General features: G+C 41.3%; 1 protein-coding gene and 1 long non-coding RNA gene across 3 annotated transcripts in view; both read right to left on the minus strand.

Moving 5' to 3' along the window:
- LOC121038973 (C-type lectin domain family 2 member D-like) overlaps window positions 1–7,339 on the minus strand; it is a 16,016-nt gene extending 8,677 nt beyond the window's left edge. Inside the window, exons 1-2 of one of the 2 annotated variants that reach the window (XM_040488984.1) lie at window positions 7,137–7,334; window positions 4,147–4,257 (exon numbers count right to left, since the gene is read on the minus strand). In XM_040488984.1, coding sequence (XP_040344918.1) covers window positions 4,147–4,257; window positions 7,137–7,197 — 172 coding nt within the window. In that variant the 5' untranslated portion in view covers window positions 7,198–7,334. Of the gene's footprint in view, window positions 1–4,146; window positions 4,258–7,136 lie in introns of both variants that reach the window. The other variant, XM_040488985.1, reaches the window with a different exon arrangement.
- A 5,776-nt stretch (window positions 7,340–13,115) lies between these two features.
- The window catches only part of LOC121038974 (uncharacterized), a 21,008-nt gene continuing 12,853 nt past the window's right edge, over window positions 13,116–21,270 (minus strand). The window contains exons 2-4 of the long non-coding RNA XR_005794589.1: window positions 20,522–20,620; window positions 19,345–19,507; window positions 13,116–13,984 (exon numbers count right to left, since the gene is read on the minus strand). This is a non-coding gene — a long non-coding RNA (uncharacterized LOC121038974). The remainder of the gene's footprint in view (window positions 13,985–19,344; window positions 19,508–20,521; window positions 20,621–21,270) is intronic.

Raw genomic sequence — 21,270 nt, forward strand, 5'->3', positions numbered from 1 at the left:
AAAAAATTTTAAGAGTATATTTAGTTTGACAAGTACTGAGTAATTGCAGAAATGTTGAATCACTCTATTGTGCACCTGAAATTAATATAACACAGTATCTTAACTATACTGGGATTAAAATAAAAATTAAAAATAAATTAATAAAAGCAGACTTGTTTTCAGCTAACAGAGTCTGTATAATCTCTTACTGACACCAGAGGGCAGTCACAGATTTTAAAACGTCTGGTATGACTGAATAATAGCAAAATTCACAGTCCAAGGTAGGGCAGTATTAAGTTATGTTACCCGTCAACCATGCTGAGTGGTTTGGATCACAGGCCTCAAAATTAGTTTTCTGTCAAAATAATATGAGAAATTTAAAAACAAATAAAAGTGCGGTAGTCCACATAGGATTGAAAAATTAGTCCCTCACCTATCAGCCATAGTGGCTATACAGAACACGCAGAAGAAAACCAGAGCAGAAAATGATTTAAAAAAAAAATCTTTATATACTTTTATTTACTGGTTTATATACTTCATTTATATTAGCTTATCAAGGCTCATAACAGCCTTATGAGGTGGATTGATTGATCATGTCTATTTCACAGATGAAGAAATTAGGAATAGATGTTTAATTTTCTAAAAGTTCCACAGCTCACACGCGCAGATTTGGGATTTGAACTCAGATAGTTTGGTGGTGAAAATGTGGATGTGCCTTATCACTAGACTACACCATTTTTCTAACTTTTAGAAGGAAAAATCCCTATCCAAAATTATAGTATGGATAGTATGATTAGAGAAGTTGGAAAACTGGAAATGAAGCCACATATTTAAAATTATATTCAAAAGGATAAAAATATTAGAAATTTATACAATCACTGATCATCTATGGAACACTTATTCTGTACTAAGCTAGGGACTAACGATATAGGAAAAAAATGGTATTTTCCCTCAAGTTGCTCACCGCAAACGTAAAAAATGCACATACAAATTAATAATTATAACCATCAGGTAGCAAATGCTATGAGAACTCAGGGGTGCAATCAATATTAATATGTTATTCCTGAAAAATGGAAGCACTTTATAAATTTGTCCGAATGTATACCTGCTTTAAAAGGAAGTCAATTCTAATGGAGCCAAAATTAGGTCAGCGTCCTGCCTATGCCATAGATGAAATACATGACTTTGGGACCATTATTCAACCATTTCTGATTTTCATCACATTTCACTACATGGTGGATTCACATGATTCTACGAAATTTTAAATTTTTTACCAACACGCAGAGTCCGCTGTGTTTTAACTGAAAAGAATTTGAGCTCTCTAACAAGTAGCAGTAATCATCGTCTACCAGCTGTGTCCCTGACATTGTCCAAGTTCAATCATACACAAATTTACCTCATTATTTCAACAACAGTAAGCAAACTGAAGCACCGAGAGGGTATTAGAGCTGTCCAAGTTTACAAAGCTGCACAGACGAGAGAGCTAGAATTCAAACCCAAGCCATCTAAATCCAGAATCTGCACTCAGATTTGTGCTTTTAAACTCTGTACTCTGATCGACCTATGAAGGACTAAGAAGTAGGTAATTAGGTGTGATGAGGATGAGAAAAGACATAAGAATGGAGGCGGACGTGAACGTAGTACTTTAACCAATTATTACCTGCGTGTGAATTGCATCATGGATTTTGTTTTATGTTACTCAAGGGCATAGTTTTCTGTATTGTTCTGCTAACCCCAGGGCTTATCAGGGAGTCTGACCTCCTGTGAACCATCACTGTCTCCTGGGGCACGTAACTTTGACAAGGCTATGACTCAACAGTAGACCTTTCACTGAGAAAATGAATGAATAACTTTCTTTGGCGGACTGCTCTTCTATCACAGTAATTCTCAAATATTCTTTGCAGTCCGAAGGAGAAAACAGTGGGAGGCAGCATGTGCTTGCGTACTTCCCTCAAAAGTATCTCCCCATCCCCAGGAGTAGAGGGCAGTACGATGGTGAACTGGGAAACCCCAAGTTCTCGTTCCTCCACAGGAACAACTTAAAAAATAAAGACAAACCAAAAAAAGCCCAAGAAAATAGCTGACTGAAACTGGTAAGACCTGTGGAAAACAAAGGTTTATAAAAGTCTACACAAATCAAGCCAACACCCAATCAATAAAGGCCATCTTCAAAATGGTAGGAAAACGTGTTTTCTTCTCATGCATGGAATACCTTCTGACTAGTGCAGCGGCAGTTTGGGCCTAAGGTAGAAGGCAGCCCCGTCTCCTGTTCCCTCTCTCAAAATGGAGGGAGCAGGACAGACATTTCTCTTACTAAAAAGGAAAAATTTCAGTAGAAGGACTTAATATCAGATTTGAGCAGCAGAAGAAAGATTCAGGGAAGTTACCAGTAGGACAACTGAAATTATCAAGGAGGAGGAGCGGACAGAGAAAAAGAATGAAGAAAATGAACAGAGCTTAAGGCACTTGTTGGATGCCATGAAGCAAACCCACATACGCATCACAGGGGTCTCAGAAAGAAGTAGGGAGACAAAGAGTGGCAGAGAGATTACTGGAAAAAGTAATGGCTGTAAACTTCCCAAATGTGGTGAAATCCATGATCTAAACATTCAAAAACTCAGCCAATGCCCAGTAGGATAAATACGCCCAAACCTCACCCTGAGACAAATCCTAATAAATTGTCAGGTCAGAGACAGAGACAGAGTTTCATTCCCGTGGGGCTTTCTTACTAAGTTTCCACAAATGAAACTTGAGTTGGAAGGGATTTATGCTACTTTCTGTCCTGGACCTTAAAAGACTGAGCAGCCCTCCTCATTGTACCCTATTCCTTTCTTTCAGGAAACCCAGCCTTGATGGCGGCACCTTACAGAAGCCAATGATATCTTAAGAGAATAATGGAAAATAGTGGCCCCACGGTCTTATTCACTCACAACAGAAGTATTGAGAGATCAAAGAAGTCTCTATTTTTTGTCTCAAAGCCACCATGGTTTTGTGGTCCTCTATTTTTTGAATATTATCTCAGCCTAGATCCTATTAATACATTGTTTAAAAATTGCTGTGGGTGCCTAGGGAGGCCAGTCAGTTTAAGCATCTGACTTCAGCTCGGGTCATGATCTCACAGTTCAGAAATTCGAGCCCCAAGGCAGGCTCCGTGCTGACAGCTCAGAGCCTGGAGCCTGCTTCGGGTTCTGTGTCTCCCTCTCTCTCTGCCCCTCCCCTGCTCACACTCTGTCTCTGTCCCTCAAAAAAGTCAACATTAAAGAAAATTACTGAATTCTTGGCAAATATTCAAGCACAAATGCAATTTCATGAATCAAACACATCAGTTTCTACAGCTCTCTTTGGATGCGTCCTCCATCAGGACCTACACACAAGATCTTTGAAGTAATTTTATTTTATTTTATTTTTTTTTTTTTAATTTTTTTTTTTCAACGTTCATTTATTTTTGGGACAGAGAGAGACAGAGCATGAACGGGGGAGGGGCAGAGAGAGAGGGAGACACAGAATCGGAAACAGGCTCCAGGCTCTGAGCCATCAGCCCAGAGCCGGACGCGGGGCTCAAACTCCCGGACGGCGAGATCGTGACCTGGCTGAAGTCGGACGCTTAACCGACTGCGCCACCCAGGCGCCCCTGAAGTAATTTTAATTGAAAATGTAATTTCAATTATATTGTATGCCTGAAGCTTACATAATGTTACATGCCAACTATAGCTCATTTCTGATATATCCTTAACCTAAGAAAATTGTTTAAAAAGAAAACGTAATTTGAGAGTAAATTTATATATAAATATATTAAATATATAAATATATATTTGTAAGTAAATATTTATACATATATAATATATATAGAAATGTATACATATATATAGTAAGACTACATGATAAAAGGCCTAGCAATAATATAAATTAAAGCACAATATGACTGGCAATTGGGTTCTACCTTCTGCAAACTCTGAGCATTCTATTAAGTTTGTAATAATGTGACCCCTATATTACACAATTAAAATCTTAGACCCCACTTACAAGGTTATTGGAATTTAACTCAACTGGTGAAATGAAAAAAAAAAAGAACTTAGGAACTGTAAAGAACAGGGAAATTATCAATAAGTCCTCTCTTCTTTTGGAAAGTGGACTTCTCTAGATGAACAAAGATTACAAATTACTTACCTACAACGTATATAATTATTCCATTCAATATAAGTATGAAACATGTGATGATGAAGGAAAAGGCTCTATTTCGTTTAACTTTAGTAGAATGCTTTCTTGAAGGAAGATAATCTGGAAAAAACATAATGAAAAACGCGTTTTTGTTTTAGGTTTTTGTTATTTATTTATTTATTTATTTTTTTTTTACGTTAACTGCAGAACAGACCTCAGACTACTAGAAGCATTAACCGACAAAATGTTACTTCCTCTTCCTTCCTTTTCACTAGGGGGGACAACTGGCCTGTCATTTTATGAATGTACAATTTTGTCTCTGTAGTTTACTTGCTCACAGAAGAACTGATCTTAGTGCACAAGCCATGCAGTGGCTTTGCACCTGTCCCCCAAAACTAAATACAAATCTCATTCTATTTCCAGATCCAGCTACCAATTTAATAGAAATGTAAGAGAGGGAGAATCATGTTAATTAAATGACAGGAACGAGATCAACAAACTTCAGACTGTTGTAAATTCTACATGATAAATTATCTTGAAACTTAAAAAAACATGGAAAGCACATTTTAAGAAGCAATCACGGGGGTATCTCTTCATTAAAAGGGACTTAAAAGTCTTTTTATTTAAGTCAAAATTAAAGTGAGAAAATGATTCTCATCAAAGTCAATTTAGTGTTATTCCTAAAGACTGCCTAGAGGGCTTCTGAGATGGATGGCAAGCTTCTTTATCTGACAAAGATAGTATTTTTTTTTTTATTGAGAGGGGGGGGTAGGGAGAGAGAGAGTGTGTGAGCAGAGATGCAGCACAAGGAGAGGGAAAGAGACAATCCCAAGCAGGCTCCACACCCAGCATGGATTGTGAGATCATGATCTGAGCCAAAATCAAGAGTCAGCTGCCCAACCAACTGAGCCACCCAGGCACCCCAAACAAAGACAGCATTTAACAAGGACGCTCACCTTAGAATAATTCATTAAGCTGTCTATGTGTTTTGTACACTTTTCTATATTTGTGTTGTATCTCAAAAGACCCTACGTTATCTAAAACCTGCTGTAAATGTTTTTTTTTTTTTTTAATGTTTATTTTTGAGAGAGACACCGTGAGCAGGGGAGGGGCACAGAGAGAGGGGGACAGAGGATCCGAAGCAGGCTCTGTGCCGACAGCAGAGAGCCCGATGGAGGGCCTGAACTCGCGAACCATGAAAACATGACCTGAGCCAAAGTCAGACACTTAACTGACTGAGCCACCCAGGCGCCCCTAAACCCTCTTGTCAAATTTCCTGTTGGAACCCTCTTCAGAGTCCATCACGTGGCCACCATACACACTTTTAGCTACTTCTTTTAAAGACTTTCTTGGTGAAGCAGGCATATTTTCCCGTAACATTCTATCCACACCAGAAAGTTTCTCATTAATGTTTCCCAGAACGATCAATGGTTGATGCACACCCAGGAAAGATCTGACTAACACAACAAAGGATCCAAACACCGAGCCGACATTGGAATTAGAGCCCACAGAATGCCTGAACCAAGCCAGAGTAATTGCTGGCTAAAACCAAAAATATCAATACACCCCAAAATTTAAACAAAATCAAAAGTCTCGTAACAAAATGTTCATTCAAACTGTCCAGAACACAGTCCAAAATTACTCAGCATATGAATGGCCATGAAAATTTCAACGAACGTGGCCAAAGACAGTCAACGGAAGCCAGTGCTGCGATGACAAGATGTTGGAATTATCTAACATATACTTTAAAGCAGCTCTTATGGAAATACGAAAATCCCAAAGGAATGAAGAAATAAATGAAGTCACTCAACAAGGATTAGGCATCGTCTTGTCCTCATATGAACTGCCTTTTCTCTAAGTCGAGGACAACTTTTATCAAAGACAAAAGAAATTTTTTTCACTCCTAAATTATACCACTTCGATTTTCTGCAACCGGTCCAAAACGTTTTTTTTTCCCCCACTTACTAACTCATCACATAAAGCCTTGAATACAAGTGGTTTTTTACAGTTTCAAGCTTTGTATAAATGTATAATATATATAATATATATATAATGTATAATATATATAATATATAACGTATCTCATATAATATATATGAGATTATATGTGTGTATATACATTATTTTCTTCTTACTGTGCCTCCAATTTTAGATAATTCCATTTGAATGCTGTACTGTTTTTCCTTTGCCTTCTGTTTACTTTTTTTTACTTGCTAAAAAACTCCATACCGTTTGCCTTTTCTTTGCTTTTTATTTCTATCTTTCCTATGTATGAGCTTCCATTGTAGATTTCCACCTCATTTTATTTATTTGTTTGTTTACTTATTTATTTTTAGAGAGAGAGAGAGACAGTGAGTAGAGGGAGAGAGAAAGAATCCCAAACAAGCTCCCTGCTGGGCATGGAGCCCTACATGGGGCTCAAACTCACCACCCTCAGATCATGCCCTGAGCCAAAATAAAGAGTCAGACGCTTAACTGACTGAGCCACCGAGGCACCCTTATTTTCTACCTTATTTACCAATGATAATACCCTGCATCTGTATGACACTTTAAAATGCGCATTGTTCTTTTCGGTGAAATTCACTGTTATTAACATTTACCAAGTTTTAACCTCATAATTTAACTTTTAATTCCATTTTCTTACGTTTGAATTTTTACTATTTGTGAACTGATATTTATTAATAAAATATGACTGTATATGTCAGTGAGATTCATTGTTACAAGGTTTATCCTCTGTCATCAATGGAACCGGACTCGACTCTCTGACATCGTTCCCTAACAGTTCTCCCTCCTCACTTGTTGGCACAAGGGTACCCAAGTAGCTGCATATTTTTACACCAATCGTAAACCTGCAATTTATAACCTCTAGCATTCCATCTCTCAGCCTTGAAAACTCTCTCCAAAAGACTGTCTTCCCTGTGCAGAAACCAGACCCGCATTACTGCTCTTATCTTACCGCCCCAATTCCCACAGTCACTGCATACAGACCAGCTTCTTACTTGGGTTTGTCAGCAATTCCACCGGCACACAGGCTTTCTCCACACAATTGCTATCATGCATTTTGCCCCTACATCGCAGACAGCTAACAAGTGGCTTCAGATCGCTTCCAAGCCAAGAGAACCACCTCTCCTTTCGGTTTAGAACTTCCTTATTTACACACCCACCTCACGAAAAGAAAGGGGACCACGAGTCAGAAAGCAGCTTGCCTTCAGAGAAGGTGGGTGCTTAGCAAAAATTTCTTTTCTTTTCTTTTTTTTTTTTTTTTTTTTTTTTTTGCAAAAATTTCTTTAAAACTCGGTCATGGGAACAGTCAAATTTGTTACTGCTTGAGCATTGCCAGAAGTACTGCTGTGAGGATGGAGGAGGTGATTCTCAGGGGCAGTAAATATGACGCACATAAAAAAAGCGAGGGCAATCCTAATCTCCAATTAAAACCTATTCTCAAAAGCTCAGTCTCCCTTAAAAAAATTTTTTTTTAAATCCAGAATCTTTGCTGGTCTTCCAGTTAACCCTGAAAACTCTCCAATACCTTAAAAGACGTTTGCTCCAATGCCCTCAAAGAGGTGTTTCTGGTTTGTTTGTTTTTGTTTTTTTTTAATCGGCCCCTTCTGGTTCTCAGCGTTAGCTTGGGGTCTCTCAGCTTGTAATACCATTGGCAGAGTAAATATGAATTGTCAAGCCGGCCCTTTTTGTATTTTTTCACGATTTTGTCATCAAAGGGGACAGAAAGTAAACTTTGATAGGTTTTCACACTGTACTGGAGTTCCTACATAGGTGGCACAATTAACAACATCAGTTTTACTATTATTATCATGGCATGATAACAAAAACCTACAGTTTATTACCCTTTACCATGATCTAGGAACACGGAGAAAAGATTTACACACATGTTCTCATTTAACTGGTGCCGCTAAATAACGGGGCTGACATTATTACTTTTATTTTAAAATGAGCTCCTCGAGTTAAGGGCAAAGCCATTTGTCTACATTCAGTTACTGATAGATGCCATGATTAAATGATCTGAGGAACTAGTTTGAAACTAAGACCCTCCATAGTCAGTAAAGGTCAAACGTTGACCTTGTTAGTCAAAAAGCCACAAAAAAACCCTTTCAGTTTCTGTTCCTGAAACAGCTCCTCTTAATGAGCAAAAGAAACAGAAAACTAGTGCATACAGTCCCGATGATATGTTAGCTACATGAAAAACTACCTTTCTAAAATACAAGGGCTCTATATTAAACTGTGTGAATTTCATGACTTATAAGCCCTAGGATTCTGTTCACTCTTCTTATCAAATCCTGTGTCTAACAGGTGTTACCCTATACACGATACACTGGCATGTTTTTACACGGTGAAAAGACAGAGTACCCAGACAGTTATTTCAAATTTCACTTAGAAAAAAAGGATTTTTTTTTTCTTTTCCCAAACAAGATTTTTTAAAATGAGGCATATATTTAAAAGCACAAATGAGTGACTGTCTGGTTGTGGCGAAAAAGCCCTTCAAGGTTCCCGTCACTACTCAATAGAAGGGACTCTCTCAAATGACTAATGTAAAAATAATTGTAACAGATTTTGTTTTGTTGGAACAGTTCACTGATAAGAAACTATTGGAAACAGCAAAACCTCATGAAAAGTATTTAGTCCTACTTTACCTCTGCCCCACTTTTCTTGGCCTTTCTGGTTTTGACAACAGAATGGATGACAGATGTATTCAATGTGAGGAAACATAAAAGATTGTGTGAAAGAACATGGCCTTTGGAGCAAAATACTCTCAACTCAAACACAAGTCTTATAGCCTGGTAGTTGTTTAACTTTACGTGTATATGGTAGGCAGAATATTGGCCCCTCAAAGATTCCCCGTCCTAATCCCCAAGCCTGTGGATATGTTACCTTACATGGAGAAAAATTTAAAAATGTCTTTAAGAGGGGTGCCTGGATGGCTCAGTCAATTCAGCATCCAACTTTTGACTTCAGTTCAGCTCATGATCCAAGGCTATGGGATCGTGGCCCTCATGAGTCTCCATGTTGAGCATGGAGCCTGCTTGAGATTTTCTCTCTCTCTCTCTCTCTCTCTCTCTCTCTCTCTCTCTCTCCCTCTGCCCCTCTGCCCTATTCACGCTCTCTCTCCCTCTAAATAAATTTTTTATTTAAAATAAAGAAAGTTGAGGCGCCTGGGTGCCTCAGTCAGTTAAGCATCTGACTGCAGCTCAGGTCATGATCTCACAGTTCGTGGGTTCGAGCCCCACATCGGGTTCTGTGCTGACAGCTCAGAGCCTGAAGCCTGTTTCAGATTCTGTGTCTCCCTCTTTCTCTGCCCCTCCCCTGCTGGCACTCTGTCTCTCTCTCTCTCTCTCTCTCTCTCTTTCAAAAATAAATAAACATTAAAAAAAATAAAACTAAATTAAAAAACAAAAAAGGTCTTTGAAGATGTGGTTAAGAATCCAGAAATGTGGTCCATATATACAATGAAATATTACTCAGTGGTCAAAAAGAATGAAATCTTGCCATTTGCAACAATGTGGATAGAACTAGAAGGTTTTATGCTAAGCAAAATGAGCCAGTCAGAGAAAGACAAACATCATATGATTTCACTCATATGTGGAACTTATGAAACAAATTAGATGAACATAGGGGAAGGGGAAAAAAAAGGGAAGCAAACCATAAGAGACTTAACTATAGAGAATAAACCTAGACTTGCTGGAGGGAAGGTGCATGGGGAATGGCCTAAATGGGTGATGGGTATTAAGGAGGGCACTTGTTGGGGTGAGCACTGGGTTTTATATGGAAGTGATGAACCGCTGGGTTCTACCCTTGAAACCAATACAACATTATATGTTAACTAACTTGAATTTAAATAATTAAATTTTTGAAAAATTAAAAAATTTTTAAAAAATGAAGCCTGTTACGATGGAGAATTATTCTGGAATATGCGGGTGGCTCAATTTAAACACATGGGGATCTTTGTTCGAGGAAGGTGGCAGCGTTACCCAGAGAAAGGCTTGAAGGAGTTGTGCTGCCATCTTTGAAGATGAAGCAAGAGGCCACAAGCCAATGAATGCAAGTGGCTTCTAGAAACTGCAGAAAGCAAGGAAATCGATTGTCCCCCAGAATCCCAAAGAGAACAGAGCTCTACCAACACCCTGACTTTTGCCTATTAAGATCCATTTTGAAACTCTGACCTCCAGAACTATAAGATAATAATTCATATTGTTTTTAAACCACAATGTGTGGTAATTCATTATTTCACAAATGATTACAGCACATTAACTAAATTCTCTCACCCGTAAGATCTATATGGTGATAGGCTTGCTCTGAAAAACGAAATCTATGATTTAGGTAAAGGTGTCCAATAAACCTCAGCTTAATACTTAGTATCCAATAACTATTAATTTATGCCTGCTTCAGGAAACATTATGAACTTTAGTATCTAAAATCTTCCTGATGAAGCTTTGGTCTGGAGAATACCGACAACCTTTTTTCTGCTGGGTTCAGATAAAGCCATTTCCCCGAGGTGGACCACTGGCCAGAGATTACTCTGATTGGCTCATGCCTGGGTTAAAATATTCTGAATATCAATGTTTCTTCAAGGGTAAGAGTCATTGGGGGGGGGGGGTGCCTGGGTGGCTCAGTCAGTTGAGCGTCCAACTTCAGCTCAGGTCACAATCTCATGGTTTGTGAGTTCAAGCCCTGTGTCGAGCTCTGTGCCGACAGCTCGGAGCCTGGAACCTGCTTTGGATTCTCTGTCTCCCTCTCTCTCTACCCTTCCCACCTCCCTCTCAAAAATAAATATTAGAAAAAGCCGGGGGGGGGTGGTGGTAAGAGAAATGGTGTGTTTCATCCTAGTGCATCATGAAAAGAATCTGAGAAAAATGGGGGAAGCCTTCCAGACAAAGTGACTATTGCTAAGTAGCTCAGTAAAGAAGGCACCCTCTTCAAGAAGCAGAAACACTGAACATGAGCAGTTAATGATGAATTGCAACTGGGGAGAAAAATGACTCTGTGCAGGACCAGGTACATGGACATCCAGTCTGTCCAGGAGCCGATCTCCATGCTCAAAGGGGCTTTATACTCAGTTTAATATGCTACCTTCAATGCCTTCAACTTATTACTAATATCTAAACAAGACACTCCAAGCTTTTATTTTGCACGTGACCGTGCAAATTACGTAGCGGGCCCTGACCCTTTGTGCATAAAAGAGGTGGTGTAGTTTTTGTCTCGTCCAATATAGCTTTCTTTTTTTTTTTTTTTTTTTTTTTTTTTTTTTTTTTTTTTACTTACACGTTTTTAGGCACACCTGGGTGACTCAGTTGGTTAAGCCTCAGATTCTTGGTTTCAGCTCAGGTCACGGTCTCATGGTTTGTGGGATCAAGCCCCACGTCAGCTTTCCATTAAAAGGAGTTGGACCACACAAATCACATGACCGCTTTGCCGGCTCGCTTTGACATGTTACCATCAATGTCTAACTTGCCTGCCTCAGAAAGCTAATGAGGCCAAGAAGATGCTAATTCTGATGGAGCTTGGCATACCTGAAACTTCCGGGGGTCACTAAGAACAAAGACCGGGGTTTAATGAGCATCAGAGTTTAAAATATTGTGACTTCCAGTCGGCTAAGCGTCCAACTTCAGGCTCAGGCCATGACCTTGCGGCTTATGAGTTCGAGCCCCACGTCGGGCTCTGTGCTGGCAGCTCAGGGCCTGGAGCCTGCTTCGGATTCTGTGTCTCTCTCTCACTCTCTACCCCTCCCCCTGTAATGCTCTGTCTCTGTCTCAGAAAAAAATAAACATTAAAAAAAATGAAAATATTGTGACTTCCAGAAAGACTGGTGGAGTAGGAGAATCCTGAGCTCACCTGGTCCCATTGGTACACCTAAATAACACACACATCAGTGTAGCTCACCTAGAAAATGACCCCAAGACTTGCTGAACAGACTCTCCACTCTTTTTAATTTTTTTATGTTTATTTATTTTTGAGAGAGAGAGAGAGAGAGAGAGACAGAATGCGAGTAGGGGAAGGACAGAGAGAGAGGGAGACACAGAATCGGAAGCAGGCTCCAGGGTCTGAGCTGTCAGCACAGAGCCTGACGTGGGGCTCGAACTCACGGACTGCAAGATCATGACCTGAGCCGAAGTTGGATGCACAACTGACTGAGCCCCCCAGGCGCCCCTCTCCACTCTTGATCATAGAGAGGAGGCCACATCAAAACTGGAAAGATGGCCTGGAGACAGGCTGGGAACCAAACTAAGCTGCAAGGCTCATCGCAATAGGGAGGTACACCATAGGCATGGAGAAGGGAGAGGAAGAGACCCACACCGAGGACCCCAGACAAGGGGGACTTGCACTGAGAAGATGAATCCCCATCATGTCTGCCTTTGAAAATCACAGGGGCTTAACTTCACACGTTTTTATAATCAGCAGGGCTTAACACCGGAAACTCTAACAGTTAGCAGGTTTGGTTCTGAGGGAGCTTGAGGGTGACAGGGAAACTGAGTTCCAACCCTTAAAAAAAAAAAAAAGCATAAGAACCCCATCTACACAGATATAACATAAGAGCAGCAGTTTGAAAAGCATAGCATATGGGGTATGCAGTAAGGTAGACTTATTTCCTGGCCTCAGAGCATGTACAGGAGGGGCAGATATCTTTGGGACACTTCTCTAAGAAGTGCCCTCTGGCTGGTGCCATCTCTCTCCTCGGCCCACTAGCCTAGATACATGGACACCTGTGGGAATCAGCCCAAAGACTCTCCACCTAGCTTTGCTAACGGTGCACCCTGCCCCCACATTCTCCTGCAAACTACACCCTCCAACCATCCTCATTCAGAGAGTCCCTCTAAAGTGGATGCAGGTCTCATCCCCAACAATGGCCAGCACCACTCCAAAGTGACTTGTCCTGGGCAGAGGGTAAGATAACCACACACGTAAGTATGACTCTAGCGCCAGCAGTGGGCTGAGGCCGGGCGTCTATCTGGTCTGACCCAACTCAAGCCCAAGGTGGCCTAAGACTGGCCCTTTAACATCACGGAGACCAAACCCTGCCTATAACAGGCCAAGAGAGCCATTGCAAACAACTAGACTGAAGGCAAACACATCTCAACCATAAAATAGGGCACACCTCTTTGCTCTGCTAATTTATCACCTTCTAGCCCCCCACTACCATAACCACTGACCTTTTTATTGTTTCCATAGCTTTGCTTTTTCCAGAAAGTCGTATAGTTGGGATCATAAACTTTTTCAAAGTGCTTTCTTTCACTTAGTAATGCGCATTTAAGTTTCCTCCAAGTATTTTCATGCACTGGTAGCTTATTGCTGCACAGCTGTGAATAATACTGCCTTGTCTGAATGTTCCGTAGTCTGTTTAACCACTCAGCCACTGAAGGACATCTTGATTGCTTCCCAATGTTGGCAATTATGAATAAGGCTGCTGACATCCTTGTGCAGGTTTTTATGTGGATGTAAGATTCCAGCTTCTTCGGGTCAATACCAAGGAACATGATTCTCTATTTTGACCATTACGTTTGGAGACTCTGGGAGCTATCCGTCCTTATTTTAGTAGGGAGTCAGCTTCTTTAGATGTAGCATGCGCACCCTGGCCCACTTTTGGGTTCTGTGGTTCCAGTGACAATCTTCAGAGTCAGTGTTATTTTGGTCTCGGTTTATCTGGTACCGCAGGGGCTCCCGTGGCCTCCCCTGGTGCTGCAGGAGGGGGGCAGAAGGAGCATTCTCAACCCGCCCAGCCTGGTGCATCCAGCTGGAAGAAGGGAGCCTTCGGCCACAGAAAGGAAAGAAACTGCCTGGACGGTGCGCTTATTAGGGTGTGCTCACCCCTGCTGGCGTTCCTGGCCCTGTGGTGTCTCTGCATGGGAGAGGAGAGTCTCCGGTCTGGAAGGGTGAGTGCTTTCTTCAGCTGCTTACTGACAGTGGGGATCCCAGTAGATCCTTTTCACTAGCCCTACCGGACCTGCCTGGTAGTGTCAGCGGGAAGCCATCAATCAGTGCAAGAGAAGAATCTACCTGGGTTGTCTTTTATTGTCAGGTTGGGGGGGGGGGGTCAGGAAATACCAAGCTGTAGTTGACTTCTTTTAGGTGCAGTGGGAAGGGCATACAAGGTGCCCTGCCACTGTGTTAGTTCTCCAGTTCTAGGATTCCCAAACCAGCTCCCTTTCATCTCACCGTCTTTAAAAATTCTCGACTGCCTATCCCTGGTGTGATTGTCAGATGGGGATCATGGAGAGACAATGCTAGCCCAGCCTGTCCTACCGGAAGTTATGGCCCCACCCACATTTTCTATCTGAATTCCTGTTGTGATAAATCTTATCCAAGTTCACTTCCTTTGTCCTTCTCTCCTTTTCCATTTTTATTACTTTGTGTCTTCCCACGTCTTGCTCTCCACCTATTCTGTGGTCATCCCCGCTCTTGAGGTCTCCGTGGTCTCTCTGGTTATTACATTGTATTCTGAGAGACACAGAAGTCCAATCTTAGACCTAACGGGAATGCTGAAAGAATCCGATTTTCTGGGGTGCCCAGTGGCTCAGTGTCCGACTCTTGGTTTGGGCTTCGATCATGATCTCACGGTTCGTGAGATCGAGCCCCAATCAAGCTCTGCACTGACACCGTGGAGCTTATTGGGATTCTTTCTCTCTCTCTCTCTCTCTGCTCCTCCTCCCCACTCTCTCTCTCTCTCAAAAATAAATGGATGATGAGTTAATATGGCAGAGCAGCTTGGAGACACTGAGCTTGTCTTTGTCCCTGAAACGCAGCTAGATCAGTACCAAACCATTCTCAACACCTAGGAAATTGATCTGAGGATTAACGCAACAATCCGTATAACTTGAGCCACAGAACTCAGCAGGTACCTGGTGTAGAGAGGTGAACTGGGGGAGAGAAAAGTCACAAAAAGTAGGGAGCCACTTTCACAGAGAGAGGACAGAGAGAAAGAGAAAGGGGGGAATTGTGGCACACTGGGATTCCGCAAGAAAAGTACTCCCCCTGAAAGTAGCTGGAGAGAAAGAGTGAAAACGCTCGCAGGGGACTAAATAAGAAATCTTTTCCCCAAAATCATCGATGGGGAGAAAGGAGAGGGATTCAATATCACCAGGATTCTATAAACAGTGGAGTGCAGAGTCTGAAGTTTCAGAGGTTAGTGACTGGTGGTGCTCTGGTGAGGAACTAGGGTGAATTCCCAGGAACAAGCAGCGGGGTCTGAGGGGTCTGTATGCCGGAGAGAAGCAGCTCCCCTGCTTGGAGGGCCTTTGCCCCCCTACAGGCAAAGGTCCCAGCGGACCCTGGAAAGCAGCCACGTTTTCTGGTATTGGGATGAAGAAACCAGAGTGCGGCGAAACCTGGCATCGGCTGTGGGTTGTGACTTGGCATCTCTGAACCTCTGCTACTACGTGATCATAAGAACATTTTCTGGGGCAAGCCATTGCTCGGCGAGACCCTCCCCCAGAGAGTCAGTGGGGGTCCAAGCCACGGGGATCTCTGAAGTGTGGGGTTTGGAACACAACCCCATCTGAGATAAAGCTCTGGAGTGAACTGCCACCTGACAGGCAAACAACTTGGACATGGACAGGGTAGAGGTGGGGAGTAGACGGAGGCCTGAGCCAAAGGGGAGGTGCTTGAATGCAGGTCAGTGAGAGCAAGAAGTTCCTTCCCCCAGAGACTAGGGAGCTGGGTGAAGCCATTTTCACCTCTCACACGCACACAGATCCACCGCAGTAAGTTAAGCAGCAACGCTTAGTGGAGAACGGAGCCATTATACCAAGCCATTATACCATTAATCCAAGCACATCCCCCAGAAGACCAGCACAGTCCCTCCACCTGCTTAGCGTATGGACTATAGAATGCTTCATAGTTTCAGTTCTAGGGGAAACAGGATGTAACTTCATTTGGGTTTCATTCTGTTTGCCGGTTCATTTATTTGTTCGTTCTCTTTGCTTCTGTTTTTGCTTAAATTGTTTTCTTTTTTCTTTCCTTCTTTCTTTCTCTTGGAGACAGAAAGAGAAAAATTTATTTCCTTTTATTTTATTTTTTATTTTTTTTAAAAGTTTTATCCGATTTCATTTTATATTCTATTTTATTATACATTTTTTTAAATTTTTTAATTTTTTTCTTTCCTTTCCCTTTTTTCTCTATCAAGCCTCTTTCAACAAGGACACTGAAACACACCTAAAATCTAGCTTCCTTTGATTTTTTTTTGTTTTTTTTTAATCTTTTAAAAGCCACAGGATATAAAATCAACACACAAAAATCTATTGCATTTCAATACACCAATAATGAAGCAGCAGAAAGAGAAATCAAGGAATCGATCCCATTTATAAATGAACCAAAAACCATAAGATACCTAGGAATAAGCCTAACCAAAGAGGTGAAATATCTATGCACTGAAAACTATAGAAAGCTTATGAATGAAATTGAAGAAGACACAGAAAAATGGAAAAACATTCTATTCGCATGGGTTGGAAAAACAAATATTGTTGAAATGTTGATCCGACCCAAAGCAATCTACATATTCAATGCAATCCCTACCAAAGAACACCAGCATTCTTCACAGAGCTAGAACAAACAATCCTAAAATTTGTATGGAACCAGAAAAGACCCCAAATAGCTGAAGTAATGTTGAAAAAGAAAACCAAAGTGGGAGGCATCACAATTCCAGACTTCAATCTGTATTACAAAGCTGTAATCATCAAGGCAGTATGGTACTGACACAGAAACAGATGCATAGAATAGATCAAGGGAACAGAAAAGAAAACCCAGAAACGGACCCACATACATATGGCTAACTAATCTTTGACAAAGCAAGAAAGAATACCCAATGGAAAAGAGACAGTCTCTTTAGCAAATGGTGTTGGGTAAACTGGACAGTGACATGCAGAAGAATGAATCTGGAGCACTTTCTTTTTTTTTTTTTTAATTTTTTTTTCAACATTTATTTATTTTTGGGACAGAGAGAGACAGAGCATGAACGGGGAAGGGGCAGAGAGAGAGGGAGACACAGAATCGGAAACAGGCTCCAGGCTCCGAGCCATCAGCCCAGAGCCCAACGCGGGGCTCGAACTCACGGACCGCAAGATCGTGACCTGGCTGAAGTCGGACGCTTAACCGACTGCGCCACCCAGGTGCCCCGAATCTGGAGCACTTTCTTACACCATACTAAAAATAAACTCAAAATGGATGAAAGACCTAAATGTAAGAGGGGAAGCCATCAAAATCCTAGAGAAGAAAATAGGCAACAACTTCTTTGATCTCAGCCATAGCAGCTTCTTACTTGACGTATCTCCAGAGGAAAGAGAAACTAAAGCAAAAATGAACTATGGGACCTCATCAAGATTAAAAGCTTCTGCACAGTAAACAATCAGCACAATTAAAAGGCAACCGACGAAATGGGTGAAGATATTTGCAAATGACATATGTGATAAAGCGTTAGTATCCAAAATCTATAAAGGACTTGTCAAACTCAACACCCAAAAAACAAATAATCCAGTGAAGAAATGGGCAAAAGACATGAATAGACACTTTTCCAAAGAAGACATCCGGATGGCTAACGGACACGTGAAAAGATGCTCAACATCACTCATCATCAGGGAAATACTAGTCAAAACCACAATGAGACACCTCATATCTGTCAGAATGGCTAAAATGAACAGCGTCTGTTGGTGAGCATGTGGAAAAAGCAGAACCCTTTTGCACAGCTGGTGGAAATGCAAGCTGGTGCAGCTGCTCTGGAAAACAATATAGAGGTTGCTCAAAAAATTAAAAATAGAACTACCCTATGACCCAGCAATTGCATTACTGGGTATTTATCCGAAGGATACAAAACTGCTGATTTGAAGGGGAGAACATACACCCCAACGTTTACAGCAGTGCTATCAACAATAGCCAAATTATGTAAAGAGCCCAAATGTCCATCGACTGATGAATGGATAAAGAAGAAGTGGTATATATACACAATGGAATATTACTCGGCAATCAAAAAGAATGAAATCTTAACATTTGCAACAACGTGGATGAAATTAGGATTGACGATGCTAAGTGAAGTAAGTTAGGCAGAGAAAAACAAATATCATATTATTTTACTCACATGTGGAATTTAAGAAACAAAACAGATGAACATAGGAGAAGGGAAGGAAAAATAAGATAAAAACAGAGAAGGAGACAAACCATAAGAGACTCTTAAATACAGAGAACAAGCTAAGGGTTGCTGGAGGTGTATTGGGTGGGGGGGAATGATGGGCATGAAGGAGGGCCCTTGTTGGGATGAGCACTGGGTATTCTGTGTAAGTGATAAATCACCAAATTCTATCCCCGAAATCAACACATATAGTTATATATGTTGATTCTTTAAGTGATAAATCACCAAATTCTATCCCCGAAATCAACACATATAGTTAACATATAGTGTAAACTAACTTGGATTTAAATAAATAAATAGTTAGGAAAAAATGTAATCTTTTCCCTTTTTATTGTGATCACAAAACTGAAGGAAACCACAATATGTACCCCAAAATATTAATTAACTTAATTGAATTACTGCCGTCAGGGACCGCACAAAGCAATGAGAACATAAGCAAGAAGTCACTGTGACTTCTCCTTGCATGCTGCAACACTGTTATTGGGAAATAAGAAAACTGGGTAACAGAAACAGTGTAATGAGGTTTCTGTTGGGGAAGTAACAGCTTTGGGAACACAAGCATGTGGAGAAACTCAGAAAGGAGCTCCGGGAAAGGCCATGATTAAATGAAGACTAAGGATGAGTTGACGAAACTCCTCTATGGTTGCAGCTCTCTACACATAAACCACACCCCCAGTTGATTCCCTCCTTCAGTCTCTCTCCATCGTCTACGCCAGAATTCAGGTCTATGGAGCCCCAGCTGCTGACGCGACTATAATCCCAATTACTCCTAGATGGCTGCGCCCTGAATGCTTCTCAAGTTGCTAAAAAAGCAATGCAGCAGTCCCCCGGCCCCCCCCCCCCCACCGTATCCACAGGGAACACGTTCTAAGATCCCCAGTGGATGCCTGCAACTGCAGATAGTACTGGGCACACACACACACACACACCCCTACGACAGAGGTTGACTTATAAACTATGCACAGCAAGAGATAAGCAATAACAATAAGAAAAGAGAACAATTGGAACTGGAACAACACACTATAATAAAAGTTATGCTGATGCGGTCTCTCTTTCAATTGATCTGCTTCTCTTACACTTACCATTCCTCGTGCGATGGTTGCGACGATAAAATGCCTATGTGATGAGATGAACTGAGACGAATGATGTAGGCAGGCAGGGAGATGGAGTGTTAGGCTACTGCTGACCTTCTGATGTTATGTCAGGAGAATCGTCTACTTCCAGACCACAGTTTACCAAGGGTCTCTGAAACCACAGAATAAAGAGACGGTGCGTTAGTGGGCGACTCCTGTTATCATTTCCAGTGGACGTGAACACCACGGAGCTCTGGCTTGACTACTGCGCATTCTGGAACGCTTCCACCAGTCCGGAGCTATCCGGTGGCCGGAAATGTATTTAGGGTACAATTTCTTTTACGTATTTATTTTTTGGTAACAAGGCATTTTAAAGATGGAAAGGAGGGGCGCCTGGGTGGCGCAGTCGGTTAAGCGTCCGACTTCAGCCAGGTCATGATCTCGCGGTCCGTGAGTTCGAGCCCCGTGTCGGGCTCTGGGCTGATGGCTCAGAGCCTGGAGCCTGTTTCCGATTCTGTGTCTCCCTCTCTCTCTGCCCCTCCCCCGTTCATGCTCAGTCTCTCTCTGTCCCAAAAATAAATAAACGTTGAAAAAAAAAATAAAGATGGAAAGGAAACAGTGACATAATTCTATCATGTGGCCTTAGCTACTGTCAGGAGTTTGGGTTGCACACTGAGAGCAGAGGAGGAATTATAGAAAGATTTTATGCAAGAACGTGACCTGATCCTATCTGTATTGAAATGATCTCTCTGGTCACAATGTAAAAAATGAATCAGAATGTATTTAAATTAGGAAACTGGGTAAGTCCCAAATTACCTAGACTTTTTCTGTTATAAACCGTGTACTTTTGCAAGCTTGTTCTCATAAGGACATGTTTCACACATGCGCTTTGAATAATTAATTCAACTAATCATGATTTCCACAGAAGTATCAGCAATTGACTTAAACAGCTCACTGACTTCCTGCTGGGAGGAGCAGAAGACTGACCATGAACTTAACGTCACTTTGAATTCCCCACACTGGTAGCAGAGCTATTGCTGGTACTTTATTTTTATTTCCATAGAGCTATAATGGAAGAACAACATATTTTACCATTTACTATGAGCTTCACATGCTGGCAAAGACTTTCATGTTATCTCATTTGAACCTTGTCACTAGGCAGTGAAACTGCTCTTCTTATACTTACTGTTCGTATGAAAAAATTCTGCTCAAAGGGCTTGGTCATGGATCAAGGTCACAGCCGGTTGAGAAATGGAATCCGTGCTTTAGATATATGCCTCGGAACCTAGTTTGTAAAAGAACACCAGGTTAGGGCCACGCTTTGACTCAAATTTCATCTGTGAGTCAGTCACACACAGTTTGTGAACGTAAAGTCTTGGGGTTTTTTGCTTTGTTCTGTTTTTTACTCTCCAGACGTCTGGAGAAATTTACCCGTCTTCGTCAAAAAGTTCACAGAAACCACGCAACTAAGACGGAGTCTTATAATAGTGAAGGCATGTCCACAGATCCGTTTCGAACATGTGCTGTATGTGAGACGCACTGCCAGTCTCCGAGGATACAGATGTGAGCTAGATGGGAGTTCGTGCCTCTTGGAAACCCTGAGCTATAACAGATTGTATGGCAAAAAGCATCGTATTCAGGGTGAAATAAAGTTACTACTCACTGGAAAAAAAGATTTAATCCCTGAATGAAATTTATTTGCACGCAGCTAATAACATAGCCTTAAAGGATATATGATAAGAATTTCATGGAATTACAAGAAGAAATTGACAGATACACCAACAAAGGAGGAGAAATGGAATAAGGGAAAATTGCAGTGTCAATTCTTATTTGTTCGTTTGGGGATTCATCAGTCCCGTGTAGCTAACGCTATAAGGATTTTTAACATTTTGTTTTTTAAAACTCAGTAGTATAGGGGCGCCTGGGTGGCGCAGT

This window comes from Herpailurus yagouaroundi, unplaced genomic scaffold (genome assembly GCF_014898765.1).
Source record: "Herpailurus yagouaroundi ecotype Mexico unplaced genomic scaffold, PumYag 166, whole genome shotgun sequence".
Lineage (NCBI taxonomy): Eukaryota > Metazoa > Chordata > Mammalia > Carnivora > Felidae > Herpailurus > Herpailurus yagouaroundi.